Source organism: Aptenodytes patagonicus, chromosome 1 (assembly GCF_965638725.1).
Source record: "Aptenodytes patagonicus chromosome 1, bAptPat1.pri.cur, whole genome shotgun sequence".
Taxonomy (NCBI): Eukaryota; Metazoa; Chordata; class Aves; order Sphenisciformes; family Spheniscidae; genus Aptenodytes; species Aptenodytes patagonicus.
In genome coordinates this window covers 61,549,022-61,568,348 of record NC_134949.1, presented here as the reverse complement: position 1 = coordinate 61,568,348, position 19,327 = coordinate 61,549,022, and the positions used below count along the sequence as shown (strand labels likewise).

General features: G+C 39.1%; 1 protein-coding gene across 1 annotated transcript in view; it reads left to right on the top strand.

The window, feature by feature from the left end:
• Positions 1–19,327, top strand: part of RIC8B (RIC8 guanine nucleotide exchange factor B) — a 41,922-nt gene that overhangs the window by 13,235 nt on the left and 9,360 nt on the right. Inside the window, exons 3-8 of the mRNA XM_076339129.1 lie at positions 4,857–5,465; positions 9,754–9,848; positions 14,462–14,615; positions 14,935–15,030; positions 17,569–17,713; positions 17,867–18,011. Of these exons, the coding sequence (XP_076195244.1) occupies positions 4,857–5,465; positions 9,754–9,848; positions 14,462–14,615; positions 14,935–15,030; positions 17,569–17,713; positions 17,867–18,011 (1,244 nt within the window). The remainder of the gene's footprint in view (positions 1–4,856; positions 5,466–9,753; positions 9,849–14,461; positions 14,616–14,934; positions 15,031–17,568; positions 17,714–17,866; positions 18,012–19,327) is intronic.

Sequence of the window (19,327 nt, the reverse complement as noted above, 5' to 3'; positions counted from 1 at the left end):
GGAGACTATATTCTCTTGTTCCTGCACTAATCTTTTGGCCTGTATAAGTAAAGAGAATGATTTGCCAAAGAGGAAGAAGCAAATAAAGGGAAATTGTCTCCTTTTATTACTAAGACATTTATTACTCTGGTGTTGAGAAGCTACAGTAAATTCAGCTGACATAATGTAGCCAAAGTTTAGTGGTCTGTGAATTGAAAAAAGTGAATATGGGTCAAGTGTGCTTTCTAAATGTCTTCAAACACAAAGAGAGGTGGTGGAAAAGGACCTCACATGCAGGCACCCCAGGACCAAAGAGCAAGATCATGAAGTACTCTATTTTTCACAAGCACCTAGTATCCCCAGCTGAGGTTGAGCCTGGAAAATATAAACACCTACTAATAAGCACTTAGTGTTCCCTGCTCCTCCTTCCCCCCCCTCCCCCCCCCCTCCCCCCCCCAATTATCCTGTAAACAAAGATGGTGAAAGAAAACGGAAGTAAACAGATTATAACTTTTTGCCCAAAGCCCACAATAGGTCTGTGGCTGAGCAAGGAAGAAAATGCAGGTCTCTTGTATCTCAGGATATTGCTTTTTCTATAGGTCCATGTTGCTACTTAACATCAACCATTTATGCTATCGGGATAAAGGACCAAAATGGATTAATATTCTACTTGTCAAGACAAGATGATAAATGGGTGTTTCTGGGCTTCCTGTTTTAACACACAATAAAATTTTAAAATGTTTTACCGTTACTCACACTACAGCATAGACAAAAGGAATGGTGTGTATTGCTCTGTCTCAACCTTACTATTAACATGAAAGCTGAGAATTCTTGAATTTTAGATAAGTGAATGTATTTTACAATAAAAAAAAGTTTTAAAAGCCTAGAAACTGCCTTGATTCTGTGGAAAAATATATGAAAAACACTTCTTGCTGTAGCACGACTGATGAAAGTCAAACTCCCTTCTGAATGTTGAAAGGATAGAACTCAAAAAAAGAAATGTTAAATTCATAGAGTAATTTAGGGGCTAGCAATAAACCCCTGAAACTAGGACAATCATCATATATTTTGTGAAAGGGGAGGTACCTTTCTGTCTGCATTCTTTCACTTGCTTTCATTTCCAACCAAATAAATAACATCTGCACCCCTTAGTTTATGCCGGGCTAATGGCCTACAGGGAGGTAGAAGCAGCACCACCTACAGAAAATGTAAATTATAATAATGCTTTTGTGGTCACATCCTTTCCTGTTTCTTTTCTCTCTGTGCATCACTTCCCTCACACTGTCAAGGAGAAAGCAGAAAATGTGCTGTATGGCATTTGGTTTTAGTTGTCTCCAAGACAATTTCCTAATAGGATGAATTTTGTTTCCTTGCTTCAAAACTTTCCATTGATAACTCTTCACCTATAATCAGATGCTCTATTTTTTCCTGAGCTCCTATGGGCCCTTGAGATCAGCCAGCAGTGGTTCACTGTCACGGATTTTGGCAGTATTGCAAGTGGCGGTACTGTAACTGAATGCTGGTTCCTTTAAAATCACTCTTGATGGTTCACCAGGGTCTAACTCCAGAGAACTTTGTCAGCAGTTCCTACGTGTTTTTCACTTATGAGTCTTACATCTTAAAAAAATTGTATTTTGCTGTAATGGCTAGGGAGCTTAGTAACCTGTTTTTAAGTGTGTGATGGCTTAGTTGTTAATATAGTATGCATAAGACTGTATAATTAATGCTTTTAAAAAAAACTCTAGCCTTCCTTATATTGTGGAATCTTTTATACAGCCAAGGCTTCAGGAACATGTAGGAAATGAAGCACCTTACAAGCGCACCAATGGTTTGGGTTTTGTGAGTTGTAAGTAGGTTGCTAAATCTCAAAAAAAAATGCTTGTGTTTTATTTAGTATCCATCTTTAGTACAGCTATTCAGACTTAAGAATCTTCTGTTGCTGCATTTCACTAAGATTCAAAGCCATGAGATGATGGTTTTCATAATCTTTAATTAAATTGCAAGGATAGTCTTCAAATGTATGTATGGAGCGTTAGGCTTCCACCTCCCATGGCAAGTCAGTGGGAGTTTGGTGCCCTTTGGGATCTCCCCTGCAGTGCTTTTGACATTTTGCAGTGACGCTTCCATAGCAGCAGGTGGGCGCAACTTATGGGGGGGGGGGAAAAAATCAGTCTGAATTTGGGAGGATTGGTCTCTTTGAAGTCAAATGAGTGTTTAGGTTTTATCTGACCACGATTAAAGACCAGAGCGCCAGATGCAGGATATGTATAGGCTCTGCTGCTAACAAAAATGAGTGGAAACTCCCCTTAATTTCAGTGGGTATTGATTGGATCAGATAATTTATGAAGTGATCCTTGGTATTTAAACTCCTAGAAGAAGCCTTCAGCACTGTTAATGAAAAATCAGATATGTTTTTGTGCTGTATTTATTTACTGATAAGGCAGTCTTTCTGGCCCAGTATGTCTCTGAAGTGTTCGTTCAGCATGTTGGTTTGGGGAAGGCTGGTAATTTGGCTTCTTGCGGTGTTAATATGGTATTGCTGCACAGTTCCTGAAGAGAGGGAGAGTCCAGTTGGTGAACCAGCTGTTGAATTTGGTTACATTATTACAGACCACCTTGTAGCAGCTGATGTCAATGAGGAAGATGATAACTGCTAAGCCTCATGGAAATGTGCTTAAACAGGGAACAGAATAAACTGGCCTTTTCCTGGAGTCCTCTGCACTGTCCGTTCAGTTCTGTGTTACTCCTCAAAACCAAACAGACCTCACGACTGTTGCTTCAGCTTGGGAAGCAAAGTTAATTGTATGGAAAACTCTCTTAGCAATAGAAACAAAATTCTTGTAAGAAGTTGAGCTGTGACCAGGTAAATTGACTGTGGATCTAGACTGGTCATTTTTTGCTTCCTAGGCATTTTTAAAAAAATGCTTCAAAGATGCCACCTTCAGAAACATTTAGTGCAGGTCTAGCATACTATGCTCAAGTCAGGGGGTTGTACAGATCTGTTGGAGCAGCATTAGGTTAATGTTGAAGAACTCTGAAAATTCTGTACTTGAGTATCTTTTTCCAGGTACTTGTCTATGAAATTCCCACGGCAAGTACCTATATGCCTGTATAGGTGGCCAAATGTGGGTTTTATACTGTTGCAGTGTCTGTAATATTCTGATGAAGGTTTCTCATGTTGCCTGTGTGAGAGTAAGAGGTGGAGCTCACTCCTTGTTCTCAAACTCTTACTGGATTAATCTAGTCAGGGCTGTGGAGATGTAGTCAAGATCTTGGTCGTCGGGGTGGTGCTTTTGGGTGGGCTTCACCCCAGGACAAGCATACTAGAAATCATATTGTGAGTTCCTACTGTCTGACTTTGTTTACAGATTGTCTTTTAATATTGTTGAAGACTTGTGTTGTTTTCTCCCTTATTCTTCTGGAGTGTCTGTTCTAGATTTGCTTTAGACTTAATCTTTTTTTTTTATTATTTTGGCTTTAATTGTAAGTGATCACAGTAACAAAACTTGCTTCGATGTTCCAAGTGGAACTTTTGTTTTGAACTTCGGGTCAGGGTGATGGGCTGCTGTGCTCCTCGCCTTTTTGTTGTGGTGGTGGTGAAAAGTGCAATTCCAGAGACCGTTCCCCAAGAACTACTTTTTACTTTACTCATATTCCTATGCTTTTTTTTTTTATCACTTTCTTATTGACATATACTGCCTGAGACCATGGTATGAATTTCAGGTCCTAAGTGGACTTCTGCACTAGGGCTATTCAACTCAGTTGCTACTCTGGCTTCTTTGGTAGTTTATTTGTGTCAGTGGTCAAGACACAAAGCTTGGGGGGTGAGAATGGAGGAGGAAATGTGTCCTGTGAGGTACAATGTGGTTTGTATCACCACTTATCTGGGAATTTCTTTGCAACTATACTTCTGGCTCTGGTATCTGTGAGTAGTAGTGTTGTCCTGAGCTTAAGGCATAAAAACCCTATGGAGTCCTCCCCCATCAAGCAGTCTCTTCTGTCCTGTCTTTTCTCCCTTTTGATTGATCATCTGATTGTCTGTTTCTGTCTTACAAAAGGTAATTCTTCTGTAATTCAGATGTTACTGTTCTGACCTGCAGATTCTTAGAGTGTTGTATTTTCTCATGCTGCATTTATATGATTAATGTTTACCTCTGCAGTCATGTTGGTATAAGGTATCAGTGAAGTATTTCAACTTCAAGAACAATCTGTGTTGACAAAGCAGCAGTTTTGCTGGTTTGGTAAAACTGCTGCAGCCTAAGTCTTCCCATAAAACTGCATTATGTTTCTATGTCAGAGGTAACGTTTCTAAGAATCTTACTGAAGATGGGAGAAGTCCATAGATTAGGTTGAAGTGGCAACACAAATTATATCTGTTACCAAACATGGAGTACTAATACTTGTATGTTGAGCAGCACTTACTTTGGTTTGGTTTCTTTTCTCCCAGCCTCCTGACTGAAACAACCTCAACTTATAATTTTGCAGGTACTGTAGGTGTGACTTTCTGCTTTGATGTATTTTTAAAACTTTTCACTTCTCTCTAGCCTTGTTACTCTGGCTACTCAAGTTTTCAGTCCTGATACTGAGAAAACTTTGTAACTGGCAATGGTGAATAGCATCTGCCATTTTGGCTTAATGCTTTTGCCAATGTTGATGTATTTGGATTGTATCCATGCGGAAAACTGCTTTTGATGATCTTTGGAGGTCTTTTGCAATAGTTTATATTTTGAAGAGCTAATACAGAATACTTAGTTTCTCAAGTCGAGTCAGCTGAAAACTCAAAAGTCATATGGAAGCTTAGCAAAAGTAGTTTGGTGTTGCCACCAAATATTTTGATGCTAAAACTGTTCCTTTTTTGTTTGTTTGTGTTTGCACAGAAACTGTGTGAGGGAATTCTAAACGTTCTTGAAAAAGACACAAAAACTTCATGTCAAGTTGCCTGCCTGGAGGCCCTCCGGATTCTCTCCAGGGACAAGAAGGTTTTAGTGCCTGTAACCACGAAGAGGAACTTGCAGATCCTTATGAGGCTAGCAAAGCTGGACACTGTGGAAGATCCTTTGGAGAGAGTGTCTGAATTTCCTGTTATAGTAGAAGCTTTAAAATGCCTCTGTAACATAATTTTTAATAGTGCTGTTGCACAGGAGCTCAGTTTGGAACTGAATCTTGCAGCTATGCTCTGCAATCTTCTGGAAAAATGCAAGGACCAACAGTTCGTTGGTGACATTAAATGCTTTGATTTGCGTCTCCTCTTCCTCTTGTCGCTTCTGCACACAGATATTAGATCGCAGTTGCGTCAGGAACTACAAGGGGTGCAAGTTTTGACTCAGGCTTTGGAAAGTTGCCTGAGTGTAAGATGGACGGAAGAATATAAAGCAGCAGAAGATCGTGACAGGCCTCCTCTATCTTTGCAAGAGACAGATTGTGCCATTGAGGCACTAAAGGCTCTTTTCAATGTAACACTTGACAGTTGGAATGTCCACAGCGAGGTAAGGCTTAGCTGAAGTGTTTTTTAAATTGGTTTTGTTTAGCCTGCAAGAGCCAGAACCAGCAAGTAGATAGACAAGAGGCAGTTGTTGTCCAAGCCCCAGAGCAAGGATTTTAATACTTAACTTTTGCTACTGTAATTTTGATGGAATTTGATTGCATTTTTCAAAATAGCAGCTAAGGTAGTCTTGAAATTTTGCATCATCATTTCTCTATATTCAAAATCAGTCTGAGAAATTTGTCTGTCTGAACTCTGATTGTGTCATGTATTGATGATTTTGGGCTTTCAAGAGGTGTTGAGTCTTTAATGCTTATTGCTTTGAATACCAAAATCATAGAATCATAGAATAGTTTGGGTTGGAAGGGACCTCTAAAGGTCATCTAGTCCAACCCCCCTGTCGTGGGCAGGGACATCTTCAACTCGATCAGGTTGCTCAGAGCCCCGTCCAACCTGACCTTGAATGTTTCCAGGGATGGGGCAGCCACCACCTCTCTGGGCAACCTGTGCCAGTGTTTCACCACCCTCAGCGTAAAAAATTTCTTCCTTAGATCTAGTCTAAATCTACCCCCCTTTAGTTTAAAGCCATTCCCCCTTGTCCTGTCGCAACAGGCCCTGCTAAAAAGTTTGCCGCCATCTTTTTTATAAGCCCCCTTTAAGCACTGATAGGCTGCAAGAAGGTCTCCCCGAAGCCTTCTCCTCTCCAGGCTGAACAACCCCAACTCTCTCAGCCTTTCTTCACAGGAGAGGTGTTCCATCCCCCTGATCATTTTTGTAGCCCTCCTCTGGACCCACTCCAACAGGTCCGTGTCTTTCTCGTGCTGAGGGCTCCAGAGCTGGACGCAGTCCTCCAGGTGGGGTCTCACCAGAGCAGAGTAGAGGGGCAGAATCCCCTCCCTCGACCTGCTGGCCACGCTTCTTTTGATGCAGCCCAGGATATGATTGGCCTTCTGGGCTGCGAGCGCACATTGCTGGCTCATGTCCAGCTTTTCATCCACCAGTACCCCCAAGTCCTTCTCGGCAGGGCTGCTCTCAATCCCTTCATCCCCCAGCCTGTAGTGATACCGGGGGTTGCCCCGACCCAGATGCAGGACCCTGCACTTGGCCTTGTTAAACCTCATGAGGTTCACACGGGCCCACTTCTGGAGCTTGTCCAGGTCCCTCTGGATGGCATCCTGTCCCTCTGGCATGTTGACCGCACCACTCAGCTTGGTGTCATCTGCAAACTTGCTGAGGGTGCACTCGATCCCCCCATCTATGCCATTGATGAAGATATTAAACAGTACTGGTCCCAGTACGGACCCCTGTGGGACGCCACTCGTCACCAATCTCCATCTGGACATTGAGCCGTTGACCACTACCCTCTGGATGCGACCATCCAACCAATTCCTCACCCAGCGGACAGTCCACCCATCACATCCATACCTCTCCAGTTTAGAGAGAAGGATGTTGTGGGGGACCGTGTCAAAGGCCTTACAGAGGTCCAGATAGATGACATCTGTAGCCCTTCCCATGTAGCCCTTCCCAAAAAATAACTTTTTTGTTCTTGTTACTACTTAGGCAAAACATCTAATCCATACATTTTCTGTATTATATGTAATAGCTTGGATTATATAATGCAAGTTAGAACTGTATGTTTTCAAATAAAAAAATGCAAAGACGACTATTTCATAAGAGTCTTAGATTTCCAGAAGAAAATAAATCCTGTTCACTAATAATTAGCCAGCTAGGAAAAACTTTTTAATATAAGTGTATCAGATGGCTACATCTCTGGAGATTGTGGACTATAGCAATAGGGTAATAATTAGAGCTCAGAAGTCTCCCTAGTTTTCTTCTGTTTTTCTGAGCATGATGATAAGCACATCAACTCTAATTTTTAACAAATAACTCTGAAGAAAGAGTGGTACTGTTTCTAATATCTTTATCTCACATCCTCCCAACACCAGGTTTAGACTTAAATGTGATCTTTTAAGATGAGGTCAAGTACGAGAACCAAACACACTTTCATTGTTACATCTAAATGAGTAAGATTTTTCTTGGGTTTTTTTATTATAACATCAGATCTATTTTTTTTTCTTAGATAAATATGCTTCCTATGTGTTGCATCCCTAAATTTATAAACAGAAACAATGAGGATAACTTTTTTGGTTGAATAACCTAAGTCTGTGCTACAGTAATAGAATTACATAGGGAATCTTTCTTTTTAGTCCACATCATATTGTCTCTAAAACAGTATTTTACTTTTCACTGGGAATTGTAGATATGCAGCATATAAAGCTAAGCAGAAGCTTACAGTAGTTAAAATTGACAAATAATTGTTCTCTTTAGTGCATTGGACTAAACAGCAAATAAGACATTAATCATAACATTAAGGAATGTAAAACTTGAGAAAAGTCTGAAGCTTATTCTTTGCTTTAATGTCTCAAGGATACACTGAATAAGAAATCCTGAAATTTAAGATTGAGTGAGGGGGGGGAGGAAATCAGAGATGCTAATACTTTGAATTTCAAGGAAATATAAAGAAAGTGAGGGACTTTTCTCTTGTTTATATTCCTGACTTAGACCTTTATTAAAAATATCATTAACTTTGTCAGAGAAAGTTCTTTGTATAGGCAAGTGATTGTTTTGGAGGTAGAAACTTGAGTGGAGAGAAATTACCCAAAGTCAAGCATGTAACACAGCTGTATGAATGTTTGCTAGTTTGGAGTTTGAGAAATATCATCTTTGTGATTAAGTTTTTCTGTGTGGAGGAAATAATGTCAGGTGTTAAGTTGGAAAATGAAGCTGTATTACATGTTTACCTCTGGAGGAGTAAGCTTTTGAAATCTGGATCTTGAAGTTGGTATATTCCTATGAAATACTGGGAATCTTGAGAGATGAAAAGCCCGGTTTACCGCGGAAGGGCGGGCGGGAGGTGGAACACAGTTGTGGCGTTACCTGATGAGGTTTCATGTGGCTGCTGTCTGCGGAATGAGGGAGGATTTGTTCCACAAAACTTTTCCTCCCTAAAGAGCCCAAGCATGCAGCTGTCAGGAAAATTTCCTTCAGATTGGAGGAAATTCTGGTGTTAGTAACCTTTTTTTTTTTTTTTTTTTTTTTTTTTTTTTGGTATGAGTTTAAGACATTCTGGGGCAGGAGAAGCTTATTTTGTGTTTTGAGATAAAGCTTATATAACAACTCTTTACTAAAAGTTCCTGAAAGCAAGGAACCTTTAAATTAAGGAGCTCTTCAGTAGTTGTAAACTGTTAGCCAGATATGTTAGGTGACATTCTGCTTAGCAGGTATCCCTGTGGAAGTATTAATGATCTGTAAGAAGAGTAAGCAGCATGTTAATTAAGTGGGCTGAAGATGCAGAATTTGAAGAGACTACAAACAGTAGACGGGATGGAAAATAAAAGGAGAGCAGGGAGGTTAGGCATGTGGGTAGAAAACTAAATGAGATCCATCCTAAGCGGGAGAGAACCATTTGAAACACCAGTATTTAATGACTGGAGATGGTTTCAAAGTAGCAAAGCCAGACAAGAGCCGCAGGTGGTACAGTTGGCAGATTTGGATGCTGATGTTACAAAAGATGCAGTGGGGCGCTTTGTGCTAGGTCAAACACACCAGAACATATGATGGGTGCCAAGAAGAGCTAATGAAAAAGGACGAGGACAATGATACACACAGTTAAATGATTGCAGTTACTGGTGTACTTTTGTGTGGCTGCTGTCTGGTGGGAGATTGGAAGGGGGAATTGCTTGGGAGAGCAAAAGTAGGGCAAATAAGGTTGCTGAGAGTAGAGAAGTTATTAACGAAATGGAGAAAAAGGTATCAAGGGAACAGAAGCAAGTGAATTAGAAAAAGAAACAGACTCGGTGGGGGAATGAAACTGTTGGCAGCGGAAGGTCTGAATGAGGAAGTGGCAAATTAAATGAAGAACATATGTAATCTAAATGGATGAAGAGGCGGCCGGGTGTAAATACAGGAAGGAAGATAGTAGTGGTATATTAGGAATAGTGATATGGAATTGAGCAAATGCTTGTAACGGGGTTTTCTGGTAGTAAAGGCTCATTTAAATGGAAAAAAGTCCCCAGCGACTTTTACAAGGCCTAGTTAGAAGGCCAGCATATGACAGTTACGTTGCATTAAGCATTCAGTGAACTCTAAGGTACAGTCCTTTTATTGATAGGGATGGATGTTGTGATCTAATAGGTATTTTCCATCTTTAATTTTTATTATTCTAGTGACCTGAACCCCCCACTTGCAATCTTCAAAATGAAAAAATATCTTCATAATTTATATTTATATAGACTGAATCTCATCAATTTCGTTACATGGCTGCCATCCTTCGACACTGCTTATTAACCACGGGCCCTACTGAAGACAAAACTGAAGAGTTGCACAGGTTGGTAGAATTGCAGAACTAATCTATTTTAAAAGGTTATTTATTTTTTTAAAAATAGAAAAAAATTACTTTGCCTAAAATCTAAAGTGGAAATCTGAGAAATTATGAAAACTATTAATTTTGAGTAAAATATTATTAATCTTTTTATCTTTTTATCTAGCATATCCACTATTCCAGAGAGGAAGTGGCTGGCAAGATTGTTATCCATAATAATGAAGCTGACCTTTTTGTAATCTTTTTGTGTGTGTGTGTAACTGAGGATGAAAATACATATGGAAGTTCTAGGGCTAGTGCAAACTGAAGTGGAATGCAACTTCTGTTGTTTTGCACAGAAGCTGATGGAAAAACTGCATTTTGAGATTTTTATATGTAACTTTTGCAATTCTGATGGATTGGGATGGAAGTAACAAGTTGATATGTTATCTCCAATAGTTCTAGGCTGCTTTATTAAAAGTACAAATATCAGTTCCCTGGTAATAATCTTTATTTTTTTTTTCAAAGATGAGTGAATCATCTTGCAGTTTTAGGTGCGTTGGTTTTTTTTCCTCAGTCCTGCACCCAACTGTTTGCTATGTATTTGCAGCCAATAATTCAACCAAAATTCAGAGTAGATTTAGTGAGGTGGTGGTTCTTTGTTCAGTGTAACTGTTTTTTTTCTGTGACACCCTTATTTGTACCCAAGTAGGTCAGCTGTTCACAGGGCCTGACAGTACAGTAGCTTCAAACACTATGCCATGTTATCTCTAAGCAATGAAAGTTAGTGTTGCCATTTTCTTCTTCAGAGGTGTCCTTATATCTAAGTGTAGGATCTTTTGAAGATCTTCTGAACCAGCAGTCTCCAGGAAGAAGGATATAGCTTTTCGCACCCAGCAATCTTGAAAGTGTTAAATGAACTTGATTAAAATCTTGGAAAGCTCTTCGAGATCAACAGTCTTAGTAGATGAACACTAAAATCCTAGATCAGAGCCCTTCTCAGCTGGTGCAGACTACTTTGGAATAATTTAGGATGCTGCTGCAGTAGTTGCCATGACTGAAGTTAGTGCTGATTGTGTCCTAAAAGGCAGTCAGTGTTTTCTTTTTGCTGCTGCTTATGGTGGATGTTTTGCGCTCTCATCCTCCTTTAAGGGAGGGACTGGTGGGAATAAGTTCCCCACTGCTGGGAAGATTGAACAGATTTGGACAAATTCGACAACTACAAGGAGATTGGCCTTTAGCGTTTAAGCTTGTACATAGTCAGCAAGACTGCCTGATATTCTGGTCAATTATTATACAGCTGATGCTCTTCCCGTGAAAACATGTTCTGTTTCCTTGTTCATTAACCTGACTAGTCTAATCACCCTGTAAAATATATCACCCTGTAAAATTTAATTATCTTGTGCTATTGCAAAAGGATGCATATTATGCAGGTCCTTTTGGTTTTAGCTTTTGCAAACACTTGCAGATGAGATCCAAAAAGGGCTTTACGTATAGAAGGAGGCAGCTGTGGAGAATATGTAGTATTGGTGTGATTTCTGTCCTTGCTTTTTTCAGTCAGAAGGGATATTTTGTGTAAAGATGTTGCCCACATGGACATTATGGAGGCACCAAGTCAAGGCAAGGATTCTCCATAATTCGGAGAGGGGGAAGCAGAAAAGAAATGAGGACGGTTATCACTACCTTGTGTTACTTCAGTTGTTTCCCCTTCTCCGTCAGACTCAGTATAGCACTGCATCAGTCTTTCTGTTATGCTGGGAAAACAACTTTCTCCCTCCATTAGCTCACTGTAGCTAGTTTGTTTAGCTCAAGTTGATAGAAGAAAGAATGCAAGTATAGCATTGCTGCATGTAGTATTCAATTTTGATTTATGTCATACTTGGGGTTTTTTTTAACATGCTGGAAGAGCACTGCACAGGTTTTGACTTTTGTTACTCAAATATTTCAGCCCGTTTGCAGAACCTGAGTTTTGTCTTTGAATGCTACAGGATGCAGTAAAAGCTGAATAATTTAATACGCTTTTCCACCAAGACTATTCATCACAAGGCAGCTCTGGAACAGAAAAGGTATAGTCAGAAGTAATGCCCCTGCAAATCCTCAGAGGGATCAGGGGCCTGGATCAGAGGGCCCCACTTCAGTCCCCTGATGTATTTGGTCAAGCAAAACTTTCAGTCCTGATAGGAGCTTCAATAATGAATGAGTAAACTTGTGTTAGCAGTCTATAGCTGGCATAGCATAGCTAAAAAAATGGGGCTGTATCGTCATTCGGGTGTTCAGTATGCTGGACTCTGACCGTGCAATCTTTATTGCTAGAGATGAGGTGTGAGTCAGGGAGCAGAGTGTAACTTCTCGCTCTGCTTTCCACCTGGAGCCTATCAATAAGTCAATTACGAAAATAATGTTAAAAATGGAATAAAATATAAGCGGTGTTGAATGCAGAATAAACTTTATGAAGCATCAGGGAGGCGTAAGTGTATTTCTTAGAATTGCTGATCACTTGCACTACTCTAAGTTGAGTAGAATGTAAGATGCTTAAATGAAGGGTTCGGACAGCACATTGTATGAATGCTTGTGCTCTGAATGTGTAAGTTGAGGATTTATTTTATGTGAGCATCAGGTGTTGGACACGTGCCCTGAGCTGTGATGTACTGATTGTCAGTGTGGCTCTATTTCTAATAAATAAGCAGAAGTTACCTATAAAAATACCTTAGCTAATTTAGTACCTGGTATTGTTGTCATTATTGTGGTTCTGTCATGTCATTACTTCACATTTGGGTACGAACAGCTTAAAGCACCACATATTAGAGTGACTGCCATTTTTGCCCACTAACGAGGTTTTAATCAAGGCATTCAGCAGCTCTAAATAGGCCTTTGCTTCTGAATTTGCATATCAGGAGGGGGCTGGGAGCATGAGTGGGTGGATGTCATGTCCCAGTGATTAATGATCTCTAGGAAGCCGAAAAGGGGAGAGTAATATACGCAGTATTTCTACCCCCTGGAGTAGGAATGCAAACACTATTGTGCAGATCTGTGCATAGTCACTGACTTCCTGGTAGCTGGAGAATTTCATACACTCCTCTACCACAAATAAAACTGTCAGTGGAGTGACAAAGATCAGAAAGCCGGGCTTCATTTATTGAAAAGAATAGCTGAGACACAGTGATCCAGAAAATTAATTTTGTAGGTGTTTGGGAACTTGGTTGTTTAATAAGAAACTGGTAAAAAGAGAACTTCTAATGAAAGACATGAAGCCACCAAATATTTGTTGAATTTCAGTCTGTTTTGTTTCTGACTATTCCTGAATTATTGGAGAGGAATAACTTCCATGATATAAAAGATGTATCTTAAACAGGAATTAGAAACAAAACAAAGAGAACAAGCTTTCCAAAAAGTAGAAGTTGTCTGAATTTCAATTGCTAAAAGAGCAAAAGGGAGATGGCACAATGTGGAACAGCCACCCAGTCTGATCAGACCAAACCCAGCACATTTGTTAGAAATCCTGTTATGTTTGATTGCCATGATTTGCTTTCTCTTTTACTAATTCTTTATTAGAATTGTATTAATAACATAAAAACTGAGGGCAGCTTCTAAGCAGATATTATTAAAAGCATTAAATGAAGTCGTTTGAAAAGTTTTCTCTATTCTTGGAACACTTTGCCAATCCTTGAAACAGCAGTGCTCGTAGTTTCATTGATAGCATTGAGGTCTGCATATGTAAGCCTAAATAGTTCTGTAGTATTTCTAAATATATCCATTTATAAGTTTAGTTCGGCATCAGCAAGTAAATAATGACAGAATTCTAATTTTTGCAGCACCTGTGTAATTTAGCCCCATATTCAGGAAGAGTACGGACGCAAGTCTGTATAATGAGAACAGGATAGATAGCAAACTCAAGGGATGTGTACCTTACAAGAGACCCTTGCAAAGTAAGTTCCATCTTACTCCATTAAAGAGGAGGGAGGGACCCTGTGGTCTAATTTAAATCACTTAATGGATATTTGGGAAGCGCTTTGTAGAATGCACAGACTGCCAGTTACTGAAAGGTAGTGCTTAGTAAATAAACCTGAATCTTTTTTAAATGTGTTAAAAGCCTTCTATGTTTCCTGTACGCTACAAGCTAAGGAAAAGTGAAAATATTTCAGGGGACCTGAGAAATTGCCACCACGCCCCACTGTTACAGGAGGAGGAAATGTCTTCTGTGGTGTACTTGGTCACGTTAATGATGGTAATATGGATGTGTTGTAAAATGTTTTAAGTTTCAAGGAGGAAAAAACTCTGACCGCTGCAAATCAATGTGAGAGTTCCCCCTGCTGTCCTGCAAGATCAGCTGCTGTAACACACTGCTGGAAGCTGTGCCTTACCTATGGGATAGGATACTGTGGGGGCTGAAAGTAATAATGCACTGCTGCAGTATAGCTTTTGGAGCTTTTGTCTTTCTTTTTCCTTGTTTGTTCCAAGAGCCAGCACTCAGGCGATAATGCATGCCACCTTCTTTAAAACCCAGAGAGTAGAAAATAAAGCATTGTTTGAATTGCAGGGCCTCTTTCTGGTTGCAGTTGTACAAACAGTTTATGGTGAGTTGTACTCTGTTTTTAATTCTTTCTTCCAAATGAATAATGAATTTTTAATATCTGTTTCAGCAATGCAATCAACCTCTTAAGCAATGTTCCTGTTTCTTGCTTGGATGTTCTTATTAGTCCATCATCCCAAGAAGAAACAGATATAAAATACAATGGTATGAATATGGGAGCAATTCAAATTTTACTGGATTTCATGGAGAAGAGAATAGACAAGGTATGGGCTGCAAAGATTCTTCACAAAAGGGGCCTCTTTTATTAAAGCAAAAAGTGCACATATGTAAAGCTTCAGACAGTATTTAGCACAAATACGGATGTCCTTGCTTCTAGATTGTGAAACACCTCAAAATTGAGAACAAATTCCTATGAATATCTGAAGCATGCTTGTGTGTGTGTGAGGATGAACATTTGGCTCTTTGTATCTATGTAAAGTTCATGTTTTGGCTGTCATATAGGACTTTATTGAAGGGTTGATAGGATTTGTAAAGGAAAATTTGCTCTTAAAAACGTTTTATTTGTATTTGGTTTTATTTTAGGGAAGCAGCTACAGAGAAGGTCTGACTCCAGTTCTCAGTTTATTAACTGAATGCTGCCGAACTCATAGAAATATCAGGAAGTTTATCAAAGCTCAGGTAAGTAAAATATTCATCAAAATTTGAATATGAAGCTAATGATAAACTTTCTGAGGTTTGTACATCAGTGCAAGGCACTGATACTTCAAAAGTATGAATGGTTTCATATTAAATTACCCACAAAGTTCTCTGCAGTATTTTTTTCTGTTAGGTCTCTGACAACTGTCAGCTATAGAAATAATTTTTCAGCCATGTAAATCAATAGATATTATGGCCTAAGTTCCACGATACCTTTTGTAGAGCTGTTAAATAATAACATTAGAGGTATTGTAAAGCTGTGTTAATGTGGGTCACCGTGGATCATGTGACAGAGGGGCAAAGAACTCCGTGAGGTCTGTCCCCTTACATCCAGCATATCAAAAAAACGTCAGTGCCGTTAATAAAACTTTGCAAAGCTGTGTGGTAGCCAGTGAGGCTGCAGGTGTTTTCATGGGTTCTGCTTGAGCTTCCGTTTGACCTCAGCAGGCAGGAGTCGCTGGAATTGAAACTTGTGTACCAATGCGTATCAGCTGTTCTGTCAGAGTAAAACTCTGTCCTGGAGCAGAGGCACACTTCATCACTTGGTCTCTTGAACGAGCTGTTTAATACGGTACAGACTACGGGTAGGCTTTTTACAGGAAAAAGCATGGTTAAAGATCTGAAGGATCTCTATGGTTTGGTGGTTGGTTGTGGTGTTTTCTGTTTGTTCTGCTGCTTTTCCTGAAGTCGAATGGGGAAAAGTTAAAAGGTGAGCAAGGGAGAGACAGCTGAAACCAGCTGAGAAATGTTCTTTTTCCTAAGCTGCAGTGATTTTCGGGTTGCCTCTTAGATGCCGCTCCCAGATCAAAGCTGCGCCTGAATTCATAAATGGAGTTTATAATGGAAAAGAGCATATTTTGCATATATTTTCTGTCTTTTTCACCTGTACCAGAAAAGCATTTTTGAGGAATTTAAGAAACTCGTTCTTGGTGTTTATTGTCTTTATTCACAGCAGTTCTTTCCTAGGATACGCTTCTAATCTGTTAAATTACAAAAAAAAAAAAGTTGCAGAGCCAAATGTTCAGAAGTTAGAAAATGAAGTTGTCTGCATGTTTTTACGACATCTTGGTGTCTAGATGTCAGGATATAATTGCATGCTGTCTCTTACCGCTGTCTCTTACCACTGCCTCATAGAGTGCACAGAATGGATGGATGCTGCTAATTGCATGACCGGATGTTTGATATTTTGAATTATCCTCATTGTTAAGTGTTGGCCTTAGGCTTTATTTATTGTGCACTATTCAAATTCTGATCTGAAGACAGAATGATTAATTTCCTCATGGACTGTCCTATGGCACTCATCACTGTATTAGTATTAGAGTATTCTAAAAACATTAGTTCATTCTTACAACACTGTGAAATGGCAGCCATGGTACTATCCCCATTGGGGAAAGTAAGTAGGGACAAAGTAAAATGTTTTTGCTAATTGTTTGAATACCTAGTTTGAAAAAGACAGGGTCTGTTTTTTTCAAAGTAGTTAATACTGTAGCGTTCATTTGTTTAAGTATCAGTTCCCAGTGAGTCTGATTTCAGTAGTAATTGTGCAGTAATTTTGCACAGAACACGACGTTTTTGCATTAGACACCTAGAAGACAAAGGACCTGCAATTTCTTATGACAATTAGTGACATCTTTGGCTTCAGTCCCTAGTAAAACATTGAAGATCCATAATTCTTACAGGAGTCTTCAGACCATTAAATATTTTATATTACAGCCCAGATTTGTTTGCAGATCATATCATATCCTGTGAATGTGAAAAAACTAATGTAGGTTTTGAGTCTGAATGCATATTCACAAGGAGGTGGAAGTTAGGTTGCAAAACCAGCTGTATTTCAGGCAACTCAACCCTCAAGAAAGGCAGGAAGTTAACAATATTAATGACATTTAATGAGAAAATAGTGTGTTTGAGGAAATGTTAAATAGTGTTTTCTCCAAAATCTTTTTGAAACTTATCTTCAGCTTTTAAAAGAGTGTTTTCTGGGAGAAGTACGCATTTCCTCTATACACGTAGAGCCGATTTTTTTAAATTCATGGTAGTAGAACTTGCAATGTGACTTATTTTCCTGCTTTTTCACTATAAGTATATTCATTGTTCTGTATAAATTACACATCATGTTAATATTGTAGGTTTCTTTAAGCTGGTATTTTTAGTGCTTTTGACAGATATTTGAGCAAAACAGGCGAAACAAAGAACATGAGGTTACTGCTGCCTGTTAGCTAACTACTTTGGGACACTCATTTGTGCTCTTAAACTCCTAATAGTTGTCTTTTTTTTAAAGTCTATGTTTGGGACTGCGTACTCTTCTGCCCAGGATGACAGACCAGAAGGCCTGAGTATGTTAAGAAGCAAGAGTCATTACTAGGGCATGTAAGCATAGTTGGGTTGATTTTATTCCTTTTTTCTTTTGAAGGAGCAGAGCTCACAGTATTTTCTTGTTCTGTTGACTGTGTTTGTTTCTGCAAGGATTGGATAGGTATTGCCATGCATTCTATGCTGGTTTTCCTCTTTTTGTGCTGCTAGGTATTGCCTCCATTAAGAGATGTATCAAATCGTCCAGAAGTTGGCACAACAGTGAGAAACAAGCTTGTGCGCCTTATGACACATGTTGACCTTGGAGTAAAGCAAATTGCAGCAGAATTTCTGTTTGTTCTTTGTAAAGAGAGAGGTAAAAATTACTTCTTCTTCTCCCTTTTATATAAGGTCTTGCTGTAATTAGTATATTTGCCTCTTGCTGTAACTCTCGATTCTTTTAAAGCTATGCTGGTTTTTGTTTTGTAACGGAATATAGCTGAATAATTTTCTGTATCACTCTTTGCAGTTGACAGCTTGTTAAAATATACAGGCTATGGTAACGCGGCAGGATTGCTGGCAGCAAGGGGCCTGTTAGCAGGAGGAAGAGGAGATCATTGGTACTCAGACGATGAAGATACGGATACAGAAGAATACAAATCTGCAAAGCCAAAGTATAGTATTGTTTTCAGTTCTGCATGTCCTGTTGCAATTTAGATGTTTTGACATAATTTTTTTGTTTCACCTTTTCCAGAGAGGCCAGTTTTGGAATTACATGTGCTTATATTAACTACTGTCTCCTGTTGACTTCATGGTCTAAGTATTGAGAAACCAGCCTCTAACAGTGACCATCATGTAGTCGGATGGCTGAAAAAAAAAAAAAATCACTATGAGAATGATTTAACTTCAGTAAGGGGAACTATGTAAAAATGAAAACTTGTCAAAAAGAAATAAGAAACAAAAATGAGAAGTGTTTGTGGATGGTCTAGGAGCAGTTTCAAGATGCATATTAGAGGTTCAGAGTACATGTGTGTTCTCCATTTAAATGGATACTTAAAAAGCTGGAATTGTTAAATGAGAGTAAAGGAGGTTATTGGAGATGATACTGTAAAAGAGTAACAAAGCAGACCAAAAAGGTTTTGAAGAGCAGCTTACTGGAGGCATTAAGAATAAAGAGAATCTTCACAGGTTCATCAAAAGCTGGAAGCCTGCAATATGTATATGGTCATTAGATGGTTGAGATGTAAGTAGGCAGAGAAAGGGGGCAAGTCCATAGCAAAAAAGCTAAAGGAATTCTTTGCATCATTGTAACTATGAGGAAGTTTGAGGGAGTTCTCAGGTGGGACCCTTTCTTTACAGACTATGAGTCTGAATAACTTCAAAAGTCAAGTGTGAAAAGAGATTTTTGAATAAATTGAGCAAGTTGTAGAAAAAAATTATAGTTACAAACTTAGCAAGGATGGCTTTTGCCCCAGATTTTCCAGGAACTCACATGAAGTTGCCAAACTACTAACTATTGTTTGTGGGGTATATCTCTGTAACAGAGAAAATAAAGGTGTCGGATGTGGCTTAAGGTTTTAAGCGGGACTTTGTAAAAAAGGAACAAACCAGTAGGTCTAGTTTCAGTCAGTCAGATTGCCTGGTACTAAAATTTTCCTAAAGAATCGAATAAGTCACATAGGTAAATATGGAAGGAGCAAAATAACTTCTGTAGAAGTCACACCTCAGGAATCCAATATATTTGTTTGAAGGATTCAATGATCGTATAGAAGCTCTGTCTGTTGATTTTTTTATTAATTGTAATTGATTTGGTGCTAAAGGTTTCAGTTTGTCATGTTACATCTATGATTTGATGCCATTTTAAGTAGGTTCTGAAATTGTTGATAGTGGGCATCTGAAGCATGTTATTTTTCCACTTTACTCTGTTTTCCTTGAATTAGACAGACATGATTAGGTATATGGGGGGGGGTTGTGGCTCACTGAATGATTC